Below are 23,487 nucleotides of genomic sequence, written 5' to 3'. Positions count from 1 at the left end.
ACTGGTTCCTGAGAAAGTTCCTAAGAATGCAAGTTGCTTATTTGCCGTCTTTCTATTATAAGAACTGAGTGTCTTTGAATGGTTTCACAGGGGGAAAGCCAGTGATACTTTCTGCTGTCTGACAGGATGGCCAAGAATATCCAGGGAGGATGGAGTTGTAGCTAGGCGAGGAGGTTTGTTCTTAACATTTGAATTAACCTGTGGAGTTCAGTGGTCCAGCTTCTTCTCAAGAACTTCTGTAGTTGAGAAAGATTAAAATAAAAAAGCTTAATATTATAAGAAGAACATCTGTACATTGGATGATGTTTCACTTTACTATCAAGATGCAATATCATGCTAAAAAAAAAAAAAAAGGATTATATTTTTATACTGGGAAGAAATGATGTGGGTTCCAGGAAGAAGATAATCCATTGTATGGAGTCTGAACCTTCCATATGGCCTTCATTAGGCCTTTCCTTGCATAGGAAATATCCAGCAGCATGTTCAAAATAGTAGATACAGCTACTCAGCATATCATCTATGTGTTTTACTGTGGGTAGATAGAACATCTACTTCGTCTTCTTGTCCCTCTGTTGCTGAGTGAGGGAAAAGCTTAGTAAGGAAAAGCAGTAACTAGGTCAAATTTACGTTGTGTTCCAATCCTTGTATCTCGGTAAGTGGGACACTAGGAGAAGTCTTCCAGGAAGAATTAAAGCTAAGAGGGGTTCTGGCCAAACTGGTAAGAAAACCCATTGCCTCTGAAAAGAGATGGGTGCAACCCAGAACTTCCTTGGTGTTCCCATGCATAACAGTGTGATTCCAAATCCAAGCCTGTGGGGTAGTTTTTCTCCTGTTTCTAGACAGCCTCTCACTATATTGTTCTCTCCACTGCATATTTGATTTTTAGGATTTTTGAGGGACAGGAAGAGGGTGTGTGGCAAAATTTCTTTTCCAGCCCTGTAAGATGTGTGGATGCCTGGCAGTGTATTTTCAGGACTCCTTCAGGGTTTCTGAACAGCTCGGCAGTGCAGAGCCTAACCGTGGCTTCACCACCAACCTGGTTAGGACCTGTCGAGTAGGCTGTGCATATGGGGGAGACAAGATAGGATATCCAGAATTGCACTTCTGTTGCAGGTTTCTTTTTTTTTTTCCCTTTTTTCTTTTTCCCCCAGAGATTTCCAGAACTTGACTAAAATTTGGAGTGAGAAATCATATAGTATAGAGATTTATGAAGCTGTTCACAACAGTCTTCACTCACCCTGCCTGTGGACTCATCTTGCTGAGTTTGGTTTCTTCCTTTTCCTTTAAATAGCACACATAACCCTTGTTTTTGCCAGCCTGAAAGTGCTTTCTCCTTCACTTGCTGCCTGCCTGCCCGCAGGAATGGGGCCGGAGGCACCCCTTGAGGAACAAGCAGGATATTCCAGCACAGCCCTGGCATGGATGGGCCACAGGCAAGACTGAAATGACATTTGCAGCGAATGCTGCCACCGCCTGGCACCTCTTTCCCAGTCTGTGTTTAATTAATCCCCCAGGCGTTATGAAGAGCTCCACTCCGTATTCACAGTAGCTGCTAAGAATTGGAGCTGTTTCCAGAGGCAGGGAAGACAAAGGCAGGAGTTTCACTCTCAGAGCCGAGCCTGGTGTCTGTATGGATAAAATCTAGAAACCAAGTGTGTGTCAGCTTGCCGGGCAGCTGGGAACAGTGTCCGCTCTCTCAACAGTGCCCAACTTTAACACTGAAATCTTCACAGGTGGCATTACTTTTGACTTATGGGTAAGTGATTTGTTCAGTGGTCCTCCAAGGGAGGCTGAGAGGTCTCACCCTCTTTGGGAGGATGGAGCACAAAGCAACAAGCAAGAACAATTGTCTGGCCTCTCTGCATCTGAAATACCAATGCAGAATGTAAGCAAAGGCTGTGGAGAGAAAGACAAGGCCAGGAGTGATTAAATAAATACTAACTAAATTTTGAACTGTTCCCTATACAACCCAAAACAACCTCAAACTCTTTTACTGTCATTTAATTTTTAAAAACAGTTTATTTCTGTCTTTTGGAAGAAGTGAATGTTCTCAGCTCTCCGCAGAATAATTTCATGATGCCACAAGACTTCAGGGGATCTGGGAAACTTAAAAGGTCGGACTTCTGCTCTCAGTTACACCACTGAAACTCTGTAATGTGACTTTTGAAATCAGTGCAACTGTGTGGAATTTGGGCAGATAAAGCTCTGTGAGATCCAAGTCAGCAGAATAATTTTAGAGGATTTGTTCTATTCTAGGCAACAAAGTTGTTAGTGCATGATGAATTTATGAGTATAACCCAACGTCAGTATACAATCATCTTGTCTTTGAAATGTGGTTTTAGATTGCTGTTGGAAATAATGCTGGATAGTGTGAAAGTGGCCATTTCCAAGACACTATTGTATTGGAATGAAGGAGACTGACTATTCATATTAGGGGAATAAATAGTAGTAGAGTAATAGTACTAAATAGTACTAATTCTACTAAATAATAGTAGAAGAGTTGTGATATTTTTGACTTGAGAGTTAGTAATTGGAGCCATCCATTTCTGCAGAGGGTGGTTCTGTTCTGAAAACAGCATTTCCCTGAAATTTCTGGTCCCATCTTGCAACTGGCAGGCAGGAGGTTTTCAGGAAGAGATTGTTCTCAGGGAATATGGACACACCACCTTCTGCAAACAGTGAAAAGTTGGAAGTGAATACACTTGCTTCCGTTATTTCCCCTAGCTAGCTGTTTGGGAGAGAGAAAGTGTGCTTTCATACACAATCACTCTGTCTAAAGTAGGTTAATCCTGTAGAAAACGGGACATGTCCTTAGAAATCTGAATAAAGGCTGTGTAGAACTCAGTTATGTGCTGGAGGAGTGTGAACACAGACCTAGGAATAATGGATTTCTGTGTTTCAGATCTGGTCTTAATACTGATACACTGGGTACATATTGTCAGGTCTCTGGGTCCTCCTGCCTTGAATGCAGTAAGAAGATCAAGTAGCTGGAAAACTTCATTATAAATGGAAGGCATTGTCATTGCTGAGCATTGCTGTGGTGCTGGGAACTCGTATGGCTGATTTATTCCAACACAGCAGCAGCTCCTCAAAAGTCTGATTTGATCTAGAAATTATCGTTAAGCCTTGTTCACAGCAAAATATGAAAAGTACGTGGATGGGTTGATCTAGGCAGGGCCTACCATAACTTCCATGGGGTTATGGATGCAGTGTCAGGCTGAATCTTTAGCATGATGAGGGGTAATAGCATGGTTACAGTTACAGAGCAAGGTGTTTTTATGTATTCACTGGGGTCTCCATTTGGGAAACATGACTTCCTTACTGTCAGTGCTCACTGGTGAAACTGAGAGCAGAGTTGGGCTCACAGCAGTCATGGCTTCTCAGGGGTTTGAGTTGTTCTTGTCTAAAGCCGAGATGCCATCAAGAGCTCCTGCAGACCTTTCTTCCAGCACACTGAAAACCAGTGCACCAGGGAGCCAGCACTGGGCAGATCAGTCTGTCCTCATGGCCACCTGTCCATTGTGGGACAAATGGAGTCTGTTCTCTCATTCCCTTAGGTACGGTAAGTATGGCAGAGGGAGGCAGTGCTGGCCTGTTCTGTTGGATCACGTTCTCAGTAATTGATCTGCTCCCTTCCCAGTGGTTCTTTTGAAGGTTGCACATGCTTTAATTATGTATGCATGTCCTGTCAATGCATATTAATTGTGTTACGCTTCTCCTCTGCAGAGGGAAACTTGCCCACGGCTGAAGTGTAACTAATGATGCCAAACCTTCTCTGGAGGCGTGTGGTTATTTATTTTGTTTTGTTTCAGTTCAGCCCTTCACCCCTTCCTCTCTCTCTTCAGATGGAGTTGATTGGACCCTGCTCTGTGCCAGTGGTTGTGATTTCCCTCACCTTCAGTTTTTGTGACTAACCTGGTTCCTGTCTTTGGTTTTTTTGGGTGTCGCCGTCTGTGCTGTGGCCATGTGCTCACTTGCATGCAGTTGAGGAAAGGGCCTCCGGTGCCTCCGCCTCCAAAAGTCACCCCCTCCAAGGAGATCAAGCAGGAGAACATCATCAGTCTGTTTGATGACAATTTTGTCCCCGAGATAAGTGTGACAACCCCTTCGCAGGTTAGCTGCTATGCCCTGCCTAATTTTTCTCTGCCTCTGAACTCTTCCTTCAGACCATTCTTCTCTTTGGAGGTGTCAAGCCATGAAACCTGGTCAGGTGAAGAAGGAAGGGCAAGCTCAGCATTGGACCTCAGAAGGCAAAGGATTACTTAGGTGCTGACTTAAAGGGGAGAGTACCTAAAAGGCATAACAGGTTGCCCTTTGAGAGCTTTCATTCATAGAAGAAACAGGAGAAATGCACCTGGTCAAGATACCAGGAAGTAATTGCTGCATTTGTTCAGCAGCAGTGCACGTGGATTTATGACTCTCTTCATATCCTGTGGTGTGCTATGCTTTCTCCAAACCCACTAATACTGAGTGTGGATGAAACTTTTTTTTTCTTTTCATGTACATCCCTAACTGCTGACCTTGGCATCTCTGCCAGTTCTTGGAGAAGACAATTTTGTGCTCTCAGTGCCTTCACCCATAGGCTTTGTGGTTTAAAGCCCATGTCTGCACAGGAAAGGCCAAAAGGAATTGCCAAAGTTCCCTGTGCAAAGAGTAGCTGATGCAGTTAGATAGGCAGGACTGTGCCTGTAGTTAAGTTTGCTGACACAGCCTGTCAGTATTGTCAACTGGCACCTTCTGAAGCCCTGAAAAAGGAAAAAAAAAATTCAAATTCTGGATTTTCCTCTTCACTTTCTCTTTGATTTATGTCACTACCAGAGAAGCTGTTGAGGTGGGGAGTTCTCTGTTGGATCTAGGAGAATGGCAATCCTTATGTATATAGGAGCCTGACCAGATTTCTGGCTGTATCATGAGATACCTGCATCTACTTTATTTAAATATATATACACATGTGTATATGTATTTTCCCTAAATGCTTGTTGAAACACAAATCATATCTCTATCAGTGCTCATCTGTGACTCATTCCCTAATTTCTCCTTGCATCACGCTGCTCCATTGCCTCTGGTTTGCCACCTTCCACCCAGCTGCTGAGGGGCAGAGATGAAGTGGGGAGGGAAGGAAATCCATGTTAGATTTGGCATGGCAATAGATAAAACTTGCAGAGTGGAGAGATGATTTGACATCAGTGTTGGAAGGCGGGGACTGCAGGCAGCTGAGCAACTCCTTATCATCATCTGTGCTTCCTTCTCCTGTATTGTAATGGACAGCTCTGTCTGCCCCGTGGTCTCTATCATGTATTTCCATGTGAATGCCAGCCCTTAGACATATTCTTCTGCACCTGATCAGTGCTCTGAGCCAGGATGGGATCTGCTGTGACTTTTGACCAGATGGGAATTCTGAGGGAGGACTCTGGTTTCCAGAACAATCTTCACTGAAGGGTCTAGCAGCTCCTGGCACTCAGTGTGTTGCCCAGGGCTATTCCTGTCAGATGTCTTAGTTCCAGTGAGCTGTCTTGTGGAAGATTTGGGTAAATGCAAGGAGTGTTAGCCCTTGCATTCAAGTCTTGAATGACAGGTAAGACTATTCCATGGCTGCAGCCTTTGAGGTCTCATTACTAAACAAAGCTAAAGATTGGGGTTGTGACCTCTCTGATGGTGGCTTGGATGTGCTGGAAGAGCATACTAGAATGCTAGTTGGTTTTTGCATGCTGGTCAGGGCTCGTAATTGTGAGATGAGAGCTTGGTTCCTTGTCCTCATCCTTGTGGGTCTCAAGAAGGCATGATCATAAGGCAGAGAAAAATCTGTAAGAAAATTGGGGTAAGAGAAAATTAGAAGAGGTGAAAATGGTGTTGATGTTGGTGGTATTCAGAGGACTTACTTTAAATGGTGGTGCTTGCTACTTTCCAGAAGCTTTTCCATTGTGGGATTTTCATATAACTGTGGAGTTACATGAACAACTAATTTTTTGTTTTTGAAAAGGTAGCTGAAGCAGTAGGGCCTGCTTTAGCTGGGAGGTGGGAAGGTCATAGGAAACAGGGGCTGGGAGGTCATAGGAAACAGGGGCAAGTCTTCCTGACTTCCTGGAGACAGCAGCTTCCTCTGAAGCTGAGTAGAAAGCAGTATATTGTGGTTAGATTAAATCTAAACCACCAAAGTGATAGTCCAGTATTAAATGCTAATAATTTGTGTCCTTTGTAGTGACTTCTTATTAATGGTAATCATCAAATGTTGGATCATTGTCTCTAGGTAGAGCATTATTCACTCAAAGGGAGTTATTCTGATGACTTTGAATAAAGTAGCAAAGCTTCTCAAATGTATGCTATATAGAAGACTTATGTGTGTAAGTTTATGGGATGCCTAGAAATGAAAACTATTGAAAACAGCATTTTTGAGTTGGGGGGGTGGGGATTCAAATCCCTTAGCTAAGATGAGCTGCCATATTTTGTGTTTGACTGAGAAGGCAGGAGAAATTAGCAGCTTTGGGAATTAGCTCTGAGGTCTCTCAGACTTCCCTTCCAGCAATTTGAGTGGTATTCAGCCTGGATTTTTGTTCCTGAGATGGATTGTATGGATGGGAGGTCTTTTATGTGTAGGTGAGGAAGTTGGGCTGTCAGTGTAAAGGCAGCTGTGGGGAATAGAGGAGCAGCCCTTCTCACTCATCAGTGGCCATGGTCTCTTTGACCACAGCAGATCAGGTGCTCACACCATGTCAGCTCATTTGGCCAGGTGGGAGGATGAATGAGTGCTGTGGAAAAGGCTCAGATTTGGTTTGCAGGGCCCTCATGTGAGCTGCCTGTGATTGTGGGCACCAGGCAGTCAGGACTTGCATCCGGTGTTTGCGCTGCCACCATTTCTTCTGCGCTTGCAGCCTCAGCTCTGGGATATCACACATCCTCCCTCCACCGTGCACACGCACATGTCTAATGCTCATACTACTTTTCTCCCTCACTGCTGCCAAGTTTGATGCCCCTGGGCCCTTCCAGGAGGGAGCCAGCCTGTTGGATCTGGATTTTGATCCCATTAAACCAGATGCCACTGTGGGGAAGACCCCCACACCCGCCTCCCAGGTTGGTTCATATCGCCATTCCTTCTCCCTTCATAACTGACTTGTGCCCACCTAAAGGATAACATGGACCTGAGCTGTGGGTGGCTGGGCCTTGGGTGTGGGTGCCCAGGATGGGGACCTTGGTCTTCTCTGCTGGATGTGCAAGTCCAGGAAGAATCAGGTGGCTGCTGGCCTGGCCGCAGTCAGGCACGAGGTGTTTGTGGGGTGCTTGGGCTTTGCTCTGATGATCCACTTAATGTATGTCCCTCCCTGGAGCAGCATCCTCTGTATGCTGTATGTATTGAAGTTGTTGCTCTGTGGATGGGAATTCAGCCTGAGCTCTGTGCTCCTGCTCTAAATTGCTCTCAAATGGATTTTTAATTAACAAGACACTTTGATAATCTGCAGTTACTTAAGATGAATAAGGCTGTAAATGGATATTCAAATGATGTGAAGCACTTCTTTTGCTGTGTATGACACAGCCTGCATTCATAGTTGAGAAGCAGCTTCCTGCCTATCACAGTGTGGTATCAAAAAGGAAGATGCCTAATACTGTTCTGGCCTGTACCTGGTCCTTTCCTCTGTCAGAGGCAGGTGGACTGTGCCTTGTGTTATATCTACATGACTGGAGGCTTTGAAGTGCATCCTGAATATGGTTGTTGTCCTCACTGAGATTTTTCCATTTTATATGTATGAACTGGCTATTTTTTGCCTGTGGATGCCACTAAAGTTTGTAATAAGCATAATTGGGTTGTTTATGGTACACAGTATCACCATGGTGAATAGGTCTGTATGGCACAGATTTTTGTTGGAATAAGACTTTTTTTGTCAGGGTGATCAAATATTAGGCATTTGATTCCTCTAAATTAAAATACTGTATCTGCAAGATACTAGTCATTATCATAATTTGATACAGATCAATATGGCAAAGCTGTCCTTTTTTGGAACTTTATGTGGGTACATGGGTATTGTGTCTACTTTCCTTCAGGACAAGCTGCATATCAGGATAAGCTTTTTTTAAAAAAAAATTACTTTTTTTTTTCCTGAATCACCAGTTAGAACTCAGATAGTTGGTTATACTGACACAGGATACAAGTATAAATTTGACTTAAAATGGAATTGTTATCCTTCCAGCAAGCAACAAATATTACACTAAGTGGGTTTTTCAAAAGTGTTCAGCAATAGCATATTTAGTGTTCTAACCTAATTATTATTAGTTTCAGAAGTCATTAAAAGAGGATCAAAAATCAATAATTTCTACCGAGTTATCAAAACAATCAGATTTGTTTCCTATAGGGTGGGCAGTATGGCAAAGTTAAGGTATTTTACTGCTAATCCAAAGACACCACCAAATCATAGAACGTTAAGGGGTTGTAAGGGACCTTAAAGATCTTCTATTCCCAGGGATGTATAAATTCATATACTAACAGATATTTTCAGAACATGCAGAGATAAGTGCTGTTGAATGTGTATGTCTGCTTCAGTCTGATCAGTGTCTGTAATGTTTGTACTCACTGAAATAATCACGTATAAACATGTTTTATTTTTGTTGCTCTTTGACATGCTTAGTCTTTACCTTGGGATTTATGGGAGGTAAGAAATTCATACGGCTTTTGTCTCTCATCATGTACTGTTCACATGCCAGTGCCAGCTCTGTTCACATGTCTGTCTCCTTTCCTTCACTGCTTCTCCTTCCTGCACACCCCAGGCCAAAGTTGCTCTATGTGCTGCTGGACCCACTTGTGCACCTTGTATGAAGTCCCAGGGCCAACCACATGTTTGCAAGTCAGTCTGGCACTCTAAGACTTATGATTCTACAATGCACGTGCCCATTGCCTTTCCCTGCTATCCCACTCATCCTTCCCTTGGCTTAATGCTGTGACCTTCACCTCATACTTAATACCACTGTGGCATCATCCTCACTCTCCACAACACAGCATTTCCTAAACTCTCTGCATCCTGTTGGTCTCGCGTGCAGTGCGTAAATATCTCAGCTATCATAAATGTATCAATGTATTACTGCCTGTACCATTAGATATGTACACATCTGGAATTGTCTGTGGTTGCTGTTCATGACCATCGTTGTCAGAAAGGCTGATGTGAATTTGCTCACTCTGTGTCTACACTGGAAGTTAACTGCAGGCCCAAGACTTGCCTGGCATCTGCCTCAACCTCAGCTTTGGAGCTTGCTGACAGGGAGACCCTGCACATGCCCTGCATCTGAACAAAAACCTGACCCTCATTTATGCCCTCTCTACATATGTGGCCTGGGCAGGTCTCAGGTTGCTGCAGATTGCCCCTTGAGAGATATTTCAAGCACAACTACTTTTAAGTCCCTCTGGACTGGCAACCAGCAGTGTGGACAGAAAACGCTTGGTCTGGGTACTCAGGCCTGCTGCTGGAACGGGCTGTGTTCACCGAGTAAGCTCATGGCCTTGGCTCAAGCAGAAGAATTGAGTCCTGCCAACCTTCCATTCCCAAGGGCCAGATCACCCCCTAGAATGAGTGCACTTGGAAGGACACAACTTAGCCCTGGCCTAAGGACTCACTGTGGCCACTACTCTCCTTCACATGAGCTTGGGTGATGTCAAGGAAGAAAGTTTCCCCTGTGTGTTTTATCAGCCACCAGTGTTTAACATCTGTCGTTCCCCTGTATGTGCATTGGTGCATTGTCAGTCTGTCATAGGGAAGAAGAGACCGGTTTAGCTAGGAAAAATCTCATTCCTTTCAGGTGAATGGGCCAGGGGTAAGGTATGATTGTATCTGATTGAGCTGTGCTTACAGTCTTGGCTGTAAGAAGTGTTTTGGAGCACTTCTTTCATCCTGCAAACTGATTTTACCCAAAAGATAACCTGCTCAACCAGGAAATGCTACTGGTCAAGGTGTTCTCGCTATACCAATTCTCACCTTGGCATGCCATACACGAAGAACAGAGCTTCCTAAAGCTGGGGAATCTTCCTCTTCAAGTCTTCTGAAGTGTTTTTGTTATAAATGTTCTTAGCTGTTGATGAGAGGAGACATTTTTTGGGGCTCCTTAGTCCTATAGGCCGTGAGGTTAACAACTGCATAAAAAGTTGAGTGCAGCAGAGCTGGCTTAGTTCTGCAGACTGGGAAATGTGCATTTGGTGTGCATGATGCTGCTGTTGGAATAAGCAAAGCTTTTAAACCTGGTAACAGCAGTGAGCAATTCTTCTTCTCCCTGTACTCTCTTTCCATGACTGTAGATGCTTTTATAGGCCTCAGGGTGCCCCACAGGTATATAAAATAGAAAAATTAATAGTTGACATGAAAATGCCCTTTGTTGAAAATCAGTGGATTAATCTAGATCCAGTTTCTCTGATTATTCCATACTATTTTTGCAAATTAGCTGCTTTAAAAAAAAAAACCCAAACCCTCACATTGAGCTCCTTTTCACTTGTCCATATAAAACTCATGCTTGGTCAGATAGAGCTGACCTGGCATTTGTCCCAGTTCCAGTTTCACTGAACCCAAATGAAAACCTGGGAGTGAATCCAATTAAACAGAAGAATCCTTTGTAGCATTTCATTTGCATATATTTACCTTAGCTCCACCAAAGCTGCTGAGGGAATCCTTGTAGGATGGGAACAGTTCTGCTCTTTATAATATCTTCTGGCAGTGTAGGCCTGTGGACATGGTGATTGGGAGACATGAGGAAGGATGTGATAGGGGAGGAAAGCATGTGTTAGATGACACCACTGAAGCAGCTGAAGGTAAAGGAATGGATTTTTATTAAATCAAGGATTTATTTCTTTGTTATTGCTGCTGTTATTAGAATACTGCTTGGAGCATTGTGCTAATGCATGGTTAGTAGCCAGATGGGTGTACATTTAAGGTCTTCCATGGTGATTGCTTTACTCTGGGGTTTTATAAGTTTGGTACTATGAGAACTGCAAAATTAAGGAATCTGGATAATGCCTTGTTCTGAATATGATTGTATGCAGGGATGTATGTGTCTTGATTGAACTCCAACTGGCAGTGAAACACCACACAGGCACTCACTCATTTCCCTCCCATTGGTGGGATGGAGGAGAAAGTTGGAAGGATAAAAGTAATAAAACTTGTGGATTGAGATGAGACCATCTTAATTCAAACAAAATAATAACAATAGTAATAAAAAGGAAAATAACAGACATAAATGAAACCCAAAAAAACCCAAGCGAGGCAAATGAAAAACAGTTGCTCAACACCAGCTGACTGATGCCCATTTCATTCCTGAGCAGTGGTGCCTGATCAGCTTTTCCCCTAGTTTATACGCTGAGCATGATGACATTTGGGATATTCCTGTGGTCAATTGGGGTCAGCTGTCCTGGCTGTGTCTCCTCCTGTCCTTGTGCCCCCCAGCTTCCTTGCTGGCAGGGCAGCATGAGAACCTGAAAAGTCCTTGACTTGGTGTAAGCACTGCTCAACAACAACTACATCATCAGCACTGGAAACATTATTCTCATCCTAAATCCAAAACAGCCCTGTACCAGCTATTAGGAAGAAAATCAACTATCCCAGCTGAAGCAGGTCAGCACATTTTTATCAAATGTATGAGGCATGTACACATGCTGAAGATGGGTATTGCCATGTATTGAAAATGGCAAATCTTGGGAATCTTCCCAGATGCTGCCTGGCCAGTCTCCCAAGGGGCTGATTTGCAGCCTTGGTGCTACCAGATCCAATGTACTTCCTGCATTGTTGCAGTTTCTGGGAGGGGCAAATGAATATCTTTAATTTTGTGTTAAAAAGAGTTAATCTGACTCCAGACAAAGGAAAATAAAAATTTGAACTGCTGGAAGCCTGTCATAGGAGTTTGATTGGTTTTTTGTTGTGCACAGAAACCCCTGTCTGCAGGCTTTTTAGAATAGGTTTTGCCAGACAGTGATTTGTGGATGATACTGAATCTCCTTGGTGGTGGCAGCTTTTGTGCAGTAGAAACTTTCCATCAACACAAATGTGTTACACACCCCATCTGGAATACTCATAGAAAATTCTTAATAATAGAATATTCACAACAGAATCTAAATTCACAACTCTTTGGGCCTGTCCAAAATCGAGGGGAGTGAAAGTTAGCACAGTGTCCTGTTTGATTCAGTCCTAATGCCATGTTGATGCTGGGCCTGGACTAAATGCCATATCTGGACACATTATTACCGTGCTCTTTTGTTTCTGGGAGTAGACAAGTACTTAAATATTCTGTGATTGTTGATCCTTGGAAGTAGACTGTGGAGAGATCCTTGTTCTTTGGCGTGCAAGAGAACTTGTGTTCTCGTACAAGTGGGCAATCTAGGTGTAATAATAGATACTGTGTGTGTGTAAAGTAGCTCTGCAGTTTGAGTTGTGAAGAGAAAGAGGCACACAGAATTTTTGGCGTTTCATTGATTTCCTCTGAATTGTTGCCTACTGCATGGCTGGAGTTGAGGGTTTCTGACTTTGTTGTGATTTCCATGAGTTGCAGAGAAAGGGGGAGACAGAAATGCAGCCAGACCCTACAGTATCTCACCTTTTAGTCAGCAGATGGCTCAGGCAGTGGCACAGAGCACTTGGGCAGGCTGGGCTGCACTTTGCTGCACACTCGTGTAGCTGGAATGAGAGTAATTTCCCATTGGGATGACTTTTGTATTGCAGCCTGCAGAAGCAGCCCGTGCAGGAGCTGAAGCAGCTGGATCAGAAGCAGCAGCTGGAGCTGAAGCATCTAAAACTGAAGCTGACTCAGGATCGGTAAACAGCTCAAGGGACAGCAATCCCTTTTCTCTATCCCTTTGTTACACAGCACATGTGGGAGGCTGGACTGGAAAAGAGCTGTGTAGCTGCTTGGAAAAAAAACATCTCTGCCACTGGAGTTACAGTGCTCTCATGCAGGGACCAGACTTAGCTGTTAACATTTCGTCTGTGTAATGCTTAGGGAGAAGTGGGAGAAGTTCTGCTGGAAAAGTCAGTAAAAGAATTGTCCCTTCTCCCATGTTGTGAAGTCAGCCCACAGCCCACACTGTCCTAAGCTGTGTTGTCAGCTGGATTCCCCCTTGCTTGCCATTTACTTTACCTGCCCTGTCCTCTGGGCTCTGGCTGTGTCTCCTGAATATCTAGGCTTCCTCTCTTTTTGGTGACACTACTGCCCTTTTAGGGGACAGGGATAGGTCCCATGTCACGGCAGCTTTGTTCCTACAGGCTGTCAAATTTGAGTTGGCTGTTCCAGGAGGGCTCTATGAGATTGCATTGTGACCACAGCAACTGGGAAATGCCAGGCATTATGGTCTCAGGAAACCTACAACCCATCCCTCCCTTTCTGCAGCCTTAGGCAGAGAGATGGCAGTCACCAATCCTGCCTTCCTGCTGCTGCCTCTGCTGTCCCTTGGGGTGTTCTTGTTGCTGACTGATGTGCTGGGAGAACCCATTGAAGCCATGGGATGGTTGTGGTCTGGATCCTCCAGGGTGGACTTGGATCTTCAGTTTTGGATTATCTTTTCTCAGTGGCTTTTTTTTTTCCTTCCCTGGCTGCCACTGCCTACCAGAGCTCTCTGCCTGCTGTTGTTGTGGAAACTTTCCCTGCAACTGTCAATGGCACTGTGGAAGGAGGTGCTTCATCTGAGAGAGCTGACATGCCCCCAGGATTTCTGTTCAAGGTGAGTGTGTGCTTGTGTGGCATCGAGTTCCTGGTGAGGGTTTTTTTCTCCCCTCCCAGTTAATCCCAAAGGCATTAACTGCTTGCACTCAGTATAGCCATGGGCTAGGCCACATTGAAAGTCAAAACAGAAATTGAAGGAGAGATAAGCTTTCCTCTCCAGCAGCACAGCTTCATGCAGTTCCAGATGTTTCAAAGGATTATGTAAGAGCATCAGCATCTAAAGATCTTGCTATACTGTGCAGCAAAACCCATTCTCTCTGCTGCAGTGGTTTCTGTCTTGGTGGTATGGTGGTGTTGGTCACAGACTCTGGACACTGGTTTAAATGTTGTGCTCCTGACAGGAAAAGTTAAACTTTGGTGCAGGTGACAAATTGAGAAGATTTGGGAACACCAGCAGGAACAGAGGACTCTGTGTTTGGGGAAGTTAGAAAGCTGGGGTTAACAGAGAAAAGTACAGGACTAGACAGGGAAGTTGGGTGGGTATTCTGAGCATGCCAAAGATCACTTGCAGCAAAGGCATGGAGGAAGGAGTGATTTTGGGTGAGGATAAGCCACATATTTAATGTGCATAAGGGAGTGTGGTAGCCAGAAGGCACTTTCTCCTGAAAGTAAGAATTTAAAGCATCTTACTATAGAAACACATCTCTGCTTTAGTCATTCCCATATTTTTTGTGTGAGTTCTGCTGAAAGCAGAAGAATAGAAAAGCCCTGAAGAATGACAGGAGGCTCATAACATTTAGGGTGGTTTCAGGTGGCGTTATAGGCTGTAGTGCTCAAAGTGCTCCTCTCCTGACCCTGCAGGTCCAGGCCATGCACGATTACACGGCCACTGACACTGACGAGCTGCAGCTGAAGGCCGGGGACGTGGTGCTTGTGATTCCATTTGAGAACCCTGAGGAGCAGGTGAGTGGGGGAGGCCAGGTGGAACCAAGGGGGTTTCCTGAGCTGCTTCTTTCTTCACTAACAGTTGGCTGGCTGAATCCTGAGCCGTTAGTTTGTGGCTGGGAGCTGGCAAGAGAGCCAGTTGGCCTTGAGCTTGAGATTGGCTTCTTGCAACAGATGGGAGGACTCTGCTTGTTACTGGAAAGTGGAGACGTTTTCCTGCATAAAGCATGTGGAGTAGCCATGGGTTCTTGTCCCTATCAAAACATTTGAGCCAATACAGTGGCTCTCTTGATCAGGGAGCCCAATAGAGCCCATACTTTGCCTCCTCACTGCCCCTAAAGTTGATGCACTTTCCCTATTACCACTACAGTACAGACTGTGGCATTGAAAGAAGTGACTCATACTTTATGATGTTTTCTTCTCTTTTGAGATATGTTGGAGCTCTGAGAAAGCAGCTGGTGGTGGGCGATGTCTTGCACTTAAGCACAGCAGTGGCTGTTTCCAAATGACTATGTTTGGTCAGGAGATGGCAGCAGAATCAAAGGCTAGAACCGGTCTCAGCTCTAGAGAGCAAGTCTTGCTGCCCATCTTCAACCTGAATTTACTTGGTTATGTTTTTCTTTAATTTGAGCTATTTCTAGAAGCCTTGAGTAAGTCCTCCTCACTTTGTGTTTGAGGGCACCCAGCTGACAATCTGCAACAGTTTTACTGCTTTGACTGAGAGAGGTGGTGAGTTTATAAAAATTAATGCTCACATCTCTAGATTTCTGTTTGGAAAAGAAAGAGAATTCTCCAAATTGATTGAACAGTCATCAACTCTTTGGGTGTGGCCAAGTTCAGATAAAATCTGGATTCCACAAGGGGTAAAGGGAAGGTGATGTAGTTCACTAACTGAGAAAATGTGGATCCTCTTTGTGGCCCAGCTGTTGGCTTTATGGAGACATATCATGCTGATGCTTGTGAAATGGAGCCATAAAATGCCAACAATTCCCACACAGCTAGGGGAGGAAAGGTTTTTGGGAAACAGGCACTAATTCCTTCTGGAGACAAGACTCCCCACTGGGTGGGACTGCCCTGCACAAGCATTTGTAAACATTTCTTTCTCAGAAAGCTTTCTGGATGGGAAATGAGTGTCAGCTCCCCCAGTTTCTGTGGTAGGAGATGGCATTTGTGGAGCAGATGGCGTTTTTGGATCAGTTTTTCAACGCCCTGTGTTTGCACTTTAGCTGGATGTGGGTGCAACAGCCATGAACTCAAGACTCTCCAAGCTGCAGAGGGTGAGCTCTGAGTGTTGCTAACATGACTCTGTAGCTGCACTGAAGCCCTCTAACCCTTCGACAGTGTATCCTGTGCTACGGCTCATTTCCCTAACCTCAACCATACCCAGCCAGGCATTGCTGGCTGTTAACATGTGCATGAACTGTGCACGTGAGTGGAGGGAGCTTAGGATACTAGACTGATTCCCATTCCTACCTTGCAGCTTAGGTGTCAGTTTGTGGGTACATCCAGGCCTGGATTCATCTCTCTTGATAGAAAAAAGGGTTGAGGGCAGCAACACTTCTAAGCTGGCACTTCAAGTGATATGGTTTAAAATTGTTAAGGCCCCGTCTGGATCCTTGTGTCTAATCCCTACAGCCGAGGAGACCCTTCATAGCAGGATGTGTTGGGAGTGATGCATGCCTGCTCTATGGCACAGCACTATGTGCAAATGGATGAGCTTTTGTGCCTGACGTTCTGTGAGCTGGAAGCTGCCTTCTAGACACTTGGGCCCAATGTCTTCTGCCTTGTCATTTGTCTTCCTGATTTATGGCATGTCAGTCCTTCCACAGCCCCTGCAGCTGGCTGCTGCAGATGGGCTCCCACCTCGTGTCATTCCCATGTCTCCTGAATGTTCCAATCTAAGGCAGCAGTCAGGGCTAAGTGAGCCTGCGGGCTCTGGGAGCTGTGCAGCTCTTGTGCCTCATGCTGCACTCTAAACCCATGGGCTGCCCCACTGCAAATGAGTGGGGTATGTGCATGGAAGGGGAGCTTCCGTGGTGGCAGCTCCAAGGCATGCAGAGAGTAGAGTGGTTGTACACCTGAGCTGCAGTCTCAGTGCAGCTCTCCCACCTTGAATATAGGCACCTCATGTGCCTAGGATGGAGCAGAAATCTCAATGCCAGACAGCCTACAGGCAGAGGGTGGGAAGTCTGGTTCTGCTCATGAGCAGGTTCTACCAAGCAGGGTTCCTTTTGCCTGAGTGAAAATTCAACTGTGTTTATAGATGTATAGTTTGGAGACTAGGGAAGACCTTCTTGAGAGATCTAAATCACATGTAGCCAAAATTTGGGAGTTCTGCTAACCTCACCTTGCATCAAACCAAACAGACTGCTGAGTTTTGGGAAGATGGGTTGGGTTCCTCAGCTCCCAGTTCCCATAGATCAGGATTTCAGCACACCAAATAAGGCTCATTTTGCCTGTATCACCTCTAAAATGCCAATCATCTGGGTGCTCTGGCTGGATCAGGGATGAGCACCTCCTGGGGCTGATTCATCCTTTCCAAAGACTGAGATGTGCCTGAGATGAATGGGGTGAATTACACGCTGGAGGTGCCTGTCTCTTTTTATGGCTATGGAGAATGCTAGACCCATCATGTTTGCATTGTGAAGGGTGAGATAGGTGATTCCCATCCTGTAGCTCTGGAGTCTCTTTTGGCAGAATTCCTCCTGTTTCAGTGGGTGTAAATTATGACGTGTTTCTGTTACACTTGCTTATTTTTTAGTGTGTCTTCACATTCTGGGTCAGATGAGAGCTTTGGTATGAACTCTGGGATGTAGCCTTTTCTCTGTATAAAAGGAAACAAAAGCATTTTTTCCTTCTCCCCCATACTCCTCCTGGATTGTCTCCAAGCCAAATAAGAGCATGGCTTTGGTAATGTCTTGACACCTCCTTGGCCTGCACTGTATAAGAAAAATCCCTGCTTACATCTGTCCCTTAACATCTGATCTCTGTCTTCTCCTCCAGGACGAAGGATGGCTGATGGGTGTGAAGGAGTCTGACTGGATCCAGCATAAGGAACTTGACCAATGCCGAGGGGTTTTCCCTGAGAATTTCACAGAACGGGTGCAGTGAAAGTCCAAGCCCACCAGCTGCGTTTCTGCTGGAAGAAAGCAAGTTTTCTGGTAGATAACTGAAAAAGAACAACGAAAGGAAATGAAGAGAGAATTATGAAGGAATAGAAGCCTGAAAAAAAGTCAACTTTTAAGCTGACGCACCTTTAAGGATGTGTTCGTCTTAAAGGGCAAGGTTTCAGAAGTTAATTGAAATTCGAAGTGTTATTGAAATATATACATATTAATAATAATAATAAGGCAATTCAGATACCCTCTTCCCCTTTGGTTTAAACAGCATTTGGATTCAAAGGACTGATGCAGAAGCAACTCAGTGAGGTTCTTCAAGTACTGCATTGACTGAATTGTCAGATGTCAGTCTGATTCCTGGAAAGGCAGTATTTGTCAAATGGCTTGAAAGTAGAAGCTGCATTTGCTCTTGGGTGGGTTAATCTGTTTTGTCTTGAAGGTGGCTTGCATGGCAACCATAAAAATTCAGCCTTCCTTACATCTTCAACCTACAGTAGGCCAAACTTTCTGTTATGCTGTTGAAAAAAAATTTAGTGTATAGTGTTCACCACTACAGTGTATGTGTGTGTGTGTGTGTATTTTATTTTCTTCCTTTAAAACAGTGCTACATAAACTGTGATTTTATACATGTAAAGATAGGAGAAACTACATGGAAAGGGCATGAAGAAGGTGAAATATGTTAAGCTGTGCTCAGTCCAAAGTTCTTTCAAATGCGGACACCTAAATTCTCACAGTAGTGTTGGCCTTTGAAATCCAAAGGGGAATGGACAAATCCAAGAGTTGAAACAAGACAAAACAAACAGATGCCATTTGGATGTCTCTGAAATTTAGGAGAGGGAATCCTCTAGTACACACATCCCCATCCCCTACCCCCCCAGAAAACCCCCAAACCTATTGGTGGTTTCGGAAAAGCTTAGATTCATGTAGATGGAAAATAGCTCTAAAATCTACTGGATAGAAAATTTGCTTTTAAAGACAGAGATAAGGGAAGATTTTTTTTTTTTCTGTAAGAATATCAAAGAGAAAACACTGATAAAAACAAATTACTTTCTGTGCTTTTCATTGGCGTTGTTTTTTGTGAAATTGTATTTCTTATGTTCCTTTGAAGAGTTCCGTAAGTGAAATATCGTTAGATCAGCTTTCTCCAGTGCTGTGCTGATGATCAAGTTAACCTCCATGAAAACTGGACTCTTGAAATGCTTGTTTAAAATGGCTGTGTGATTTCATGCTATTGTAATGCATTAGAAAGGAAGGCAAGAATATCAAAGTGTCAGTGTCAAGAAAGACACTCTGCAATTTAATACTGATGCTGAGTCCTTTCCTTTACCTTTCCTTTGCTTCTGTTTGTTTTTGAATTTTTTTTTTTTTTAGTTTAGACAAGCAGATGACAAGGCATATTCTAAGTGCATATTACACTTGTTAATATAAGCCAGTCTGGCTCTCCAAGACTCTAAAGTCCCACAAAGGTACTTTATAAACTTTACTTGAATACTGATGCAGCTGGCAAGCAAGTCAGGCTATTTTAATTTTTTACAGCTTCCTCTCCTCCCCCATGATCATTTTGCCCTGAAGGGATTTTTAACAGTGAGGTTATGCCATGCTCAGGATCACTCTGAAATAATCTTCCAAACTGGTAGGAGTTGGCTTTTGTCAAAGCTGCACAAAATGCTGACAAAGTACTGAAAATGTCACCTTTTCCAGTCTGTTTGGATTATTTATAGAACAACAGAAAAACATTGTAGGGCAAAAATTTTGTTTAAAAAAAAAACCACAGCAACTTAGTTTGGAGGAACAGATCTGATTTTGATTAGAAAATATATTCCTATACTTGCAAGCATTGTTTGAGTTCCTCCTGCTTTCAGTTTGGGGGATGATCCATGCTAGTTATTTACAGCAATGTAACAGGCATTAAATCTGTCCTATATACCCAAATCCCTTCTCTTTTTTAAAAGAAAAAATGTGCAGGAATTTATTTTGCATCACTGTTAGAAACCCCAATAGTGTTTAGGAGTAACTGCTCACAATACAGAAGGACTGGACTCCACAAATTATAGTATGGTGAGCTGTTGCTTTAGAATACTGACTGGTTTGACTTTTTTTTCCTTTTTCATCAGGGTTGTCTTTATTATTACTCTTTTTTGTTTTTCAAAATATCTATTTTTATGCATTTGTGACTCCCATTACTCCTTAAAGATTATTCATATAAAAATATACATTTAAATATACATAGAAATATATATATATAAAAAAGCAGGTTGATCCAATTAACATAATGCTGTCAGCTTAAAATGTTTATTTTTATGCAAAACCTGTGGATAATAGCTTTGTTTTTTTTAAAAAAAGGACAAGATTCTAAGTTACCAGAGCTGTGATTTTTGTCTCGTAGTAACTGTTCTAGACCATTTAGAAAGCTGTGCTGATACCTAATTTATTGAGGGTTTTTTTGCTGTTGCTGTCCTTTGCTGTGCTTGAACCAGATGACTGTCCCAACAAAGATCCTTGTAAGGCCTTTTCATTTTATTGAGCTTGCAGAGCAACTATCCAGTACTGTATTGTCCCTGCAGAAGTGGTAGCACTTTGCAAAAAAGGGATGTTGTTTTCAGGTCATGTGAGTGATGCTCCAGTGTTGCTGGTGGAGAGAGTTTTGTGTCTCTCTCCATTTGCTTCCCCCGACCCCAAAACCCCCAAGCCCCCTGGCCTAGAGCAACTTAGGGTGGGTTACCTGGATCTTGCATTGCTCACAGATGAGTGGTTTCAGCACATCTCAGTCAGGTTCTGAAAATGCGGGATCAGACCCACAGTTTATAAATTGCCTTATGTGAAAGTAGGATGGCATAGCAGGAAACTCGTAGATGGCAGTGTTCTTTAGAGCCAGGAGATCTGTCTCCTGGGTCGTTCAGCCCCTTGTAAACAGCCATGGCTCTTCCCATTTTCAATGTTTTTACATCTCCTAAATACCTTGATTCTGGTTGATATTACCTGGTGAAATGAACTTCCTCTTTTCTTTGGTTTAGATCTGATTCAAATAGAAAGAGGGACAGTAAACTCCCAAGTAGGCTGTGCCCTTCTGGTTTTTCAGTTTGCAGGCTGAACTGAAAAATCTGAGAAAAAGCGTAAGGGTCACCTGGAACAATTTTTTTTCCATTTTCTCAGTGGAATGAAAAAGGGAAAAAATGAAACAAACAAATCCTTTCATACCAAAATGAAAAATTAATTTCTAGGCTTGCATTTTAACAAATGTTATGTCTTGGGCTGTAACAAATTGCTTTGAAGCAAAAATGTGAAAACTTCTGTTTTGAAAATGCTGAAAGAAAATGTTGTAATGTTAATAGTCCTTTTGCCTTTGCCTTTTTTCTTAATCTGATGACTGGTTTCAGTTAACTCTAAGCTGTATTTTTTTGCAAATACATTATCCACTGAAGAGAACCCAAAGAAGCCCAGTTCTGCTCCACTGACAGATACACTGGACACATTTCAGGGATTACTTGGTATCTGGCCCATCAAAGCTGCTGTTTTCCCCATTTAATAATCTTCCACTTGATTGTTCTACTGGGTGACAAATAAAAGCATCTCTCATCCCGTGCCATTGACTGGTTTTGTAGCTGAACTTAAAAAGACTTTCTTGCTCTGTTGGCTTCAGTTTGGTTACAGATTTATGATACTACTCCAGTTTAAGCCTAATCCTAATATGAAGTGGGAATTAATATTTATGCAACTGATGAGGAAGAAATAAGGCATTGTTTCTTACCCCTTTTTCTATCTTAGCAATGTCAGTAATATATCTGATAGAATTAAGGAAAAGTCCCAGGGTATGGTGTTCCAGGTGAGACTCCAACATACTCTGTGTTATTTTCCATAGGAATTCCTCAGCTGTCTGCTTTTATCACCTTTGTTTTGCTTGGCTGTTGAGGTGAGGCAGTAAATGGGGTTGTGCAGGTTCATTTCCAGCTGTTCCAAGCTGGTACTGCTTTGTGTGAATTGTGCCACAGTCCTTGAAGCTTTGCTCACTGTTGCAGAACCCTTTCCTGTCCCACTATCCTAAGACTGTGGCCAAGGCAGACAGCCCCAAGTCAAAGGGGACTTGGAGCAGGTGTGAGGACTCCAAATTCTACCTGGAACTGGGATGCCAGTTCAATTAGGTTTTGCAGTAGCCTCTTGGAGGGAAAAGGCCCAAAGCTAAGGAGATGGAGGAGGATGGAGGGATGATTAGTTATCTTTTTCATTTTGGGTTGATGCACTGACTCCCTCACCTCTTAGTTCCAGGGACAAACTCTGTAGGGCTGAGAACAAAAGATGAATGGCCAGGATGTGTATGTTCAATCTGATAACAGGTGCTTCTTGCCTGCCAGTGGCACTGAGTTCAGAGCTTCCTGTTTCCTGCCCTGTGCCAGACACAAGCAGTGCTCTTCCACAGATATTTTGGATGCTGTGCAGTCAATGCCCCAAAAGAGTGAATGTCCTTGTCTGAAGGAGGCAGAGGTGTCTCTCAGCCTTTCTAGGAAGACCTATGGATCTCCCACAGACAAGGCCTGTGTGCATCTAGCACAGTTGCCTCTGATTTGAGCACTGGCCCCATTCTCCAGCTCCTCTCACTTCCCAGCCTCTCTCATGCTCTTTGAGGATGATGGCAGCACTGGGCCTGTCAGCCAAAAAGTGCAAAGCTAGAAGATGCACAAACGTGTCCATCAGCAAATCCTACACAATGCAGCTTGATAGTGCTGATATCAGGAAAACAAGCAACAGCTTTTCTTTTCTGGGCCACCAAAGAGAATCTACTCCTTGCCACAGAAGTATTGTCACACCTGGTACTGGTGCAGACACCTCTCTGCTTGCATGCTCTGGTTCACACCTTTTTGCATAACTCCTGATGGAAGGGAGTCCTGGGTGGTGCCCAGAGCTGGATTGTGTCACCAGCCCTCACAAACCATCGGGTCTAGTTGACACATGGGGGCTAAGGATTAGAAGGCTCTTTTGGAAATTTTGCTTATGAAACTAAATGGAGAAACTACAGCTGTGAAGACTGGTCTTTATAAGCTTGTACTTTGTTGTGTCCTATGGCTATAATTCCTTCACCTCCTTTTGCAGCTTATTCTGCTATTGTGACCCTAGTCTGCATTTCATGTAGAAGGTCCCTACTTGAAACTTGCCAGATGCAGTCCTGGGCTTATTGCTTCTCTTTAGCTGAATTAAGTGGGAACGACTTTGGCAGTGTATTAGCAATCTCTTTTCCTTCTGTCAATTCAGTCTCTGAGTTTAATCACAATGACCTGAAACATGTTTGGGGGTTGAGTGTTTTTTTAATTAATTTTTGTTTCGTTTAATCAAAGCTGAACAATTCCCATTGTATTTAGAGCTGTGATACCCAGTTCCACAAGTATTAGATGAATTTGTCCCATTTTGTTTCTTGGTGATGTTCAGAAATATAATTTGTGTCATCCTAAATCCTGTGTCAGTTTCTCTCTCTATTTTTTTCCTACCTTTATACTAAGCTGGAACAATTCGGGACATTTTTTCTCTCAACAGAGGTGAGTAGCTTCATAGATGTTTGGTGTCCAGGCACCTTTAACATTGGGAATTCTTACAAATACATGGGATGGAGCAGGTGATGCTGGTGCTTACAACAGCAGGGTAAGTGAGCTCTTGTAGCAGCCTTCTCTGTTCCAGTTGATTGTGATGCCAAATGAATGTCGTGTAAAGAAGGATTTGAGATCTTTCCTTTTTATTAACTACTGACCCCAAAGTGATGTGACCTTCATCCTCTAAGGCAGATCTGTTGGTGGGATTATGATACTGCAAGGGCACTCTATGC

General features: G+C 43.6%; 1 protein-coding gene across 13 annotated transcripts in view; it reads left to right on the top strand.

The window, feature by feature from the left end:
* The window catches only part of BIN1 (bridging integrator 1), a 93,299-nt gene extending 70,179 nt beyond the window's left edge, over positions 1–23,120 (top strand). For 4 of the 13 annotated variants that reach the window (XM_068195465.1, XM_068195461.1, XM_068195467.1 and 1 more), the window contains 7 exons: positions 3,985–4,113; positions 6,961–7,068; positions 8,616–8,639; positions 12,678–12,770; positions 13,562–13,672; positions 14,476–14,577; positions 17,563–23,120. In XM_068195465.1, the coding sequence (XP_068051566.1) occupies positions 3,985–4,113; positions 6,961–7,068; positions 8,616–8,639; positions 12,678–12,770; positions 13,562–13,672; positions 14,476–14,577; positions 17,563–17,670 (675 nt within the window). In that variant the 3' untranslated portion in view covers positions 17,671–23,120. The remainder of the gene's footprint in view (positions 1–3,984; positions 4,114–6,960; positions 7,069–8,615; positions 8,640–12,677; positions 12,771–13,561; positions 13,673–14,475; positions 14,578–17,562) is intronic. The other 9 variants (XM_068195466.1, XM_068195469.1, XM_068195471.1 and 6 more) reach the window with 3 other exon arrangements.
* The last annotated feature ends 367 nt before the right edge of the window (positions 23,121–23,487 follow it).

The sequence above is a fragment of the Anomalospiza imberbis genome, chromosome 7 (assembly GCF_031753505.1).
Source record: "Anomalospiza imberbis isolate Cuckoo-Finch-1a 21T00152 chromosome 7, ASM3175350v1, whole genome shotgun sequence".
In the NCBI taxonomy this organism is placed as follows: Eukaryota; Metazoa; Chordata; class Aves; order Passeriformes; family Viduidae; genus Anomalospiza; species Anomalospiza imberbis.
Note: the sequence above shows the minus strand (reverse complement) of the source record. Positions and strands in the feature narration are given on the sequence as shown.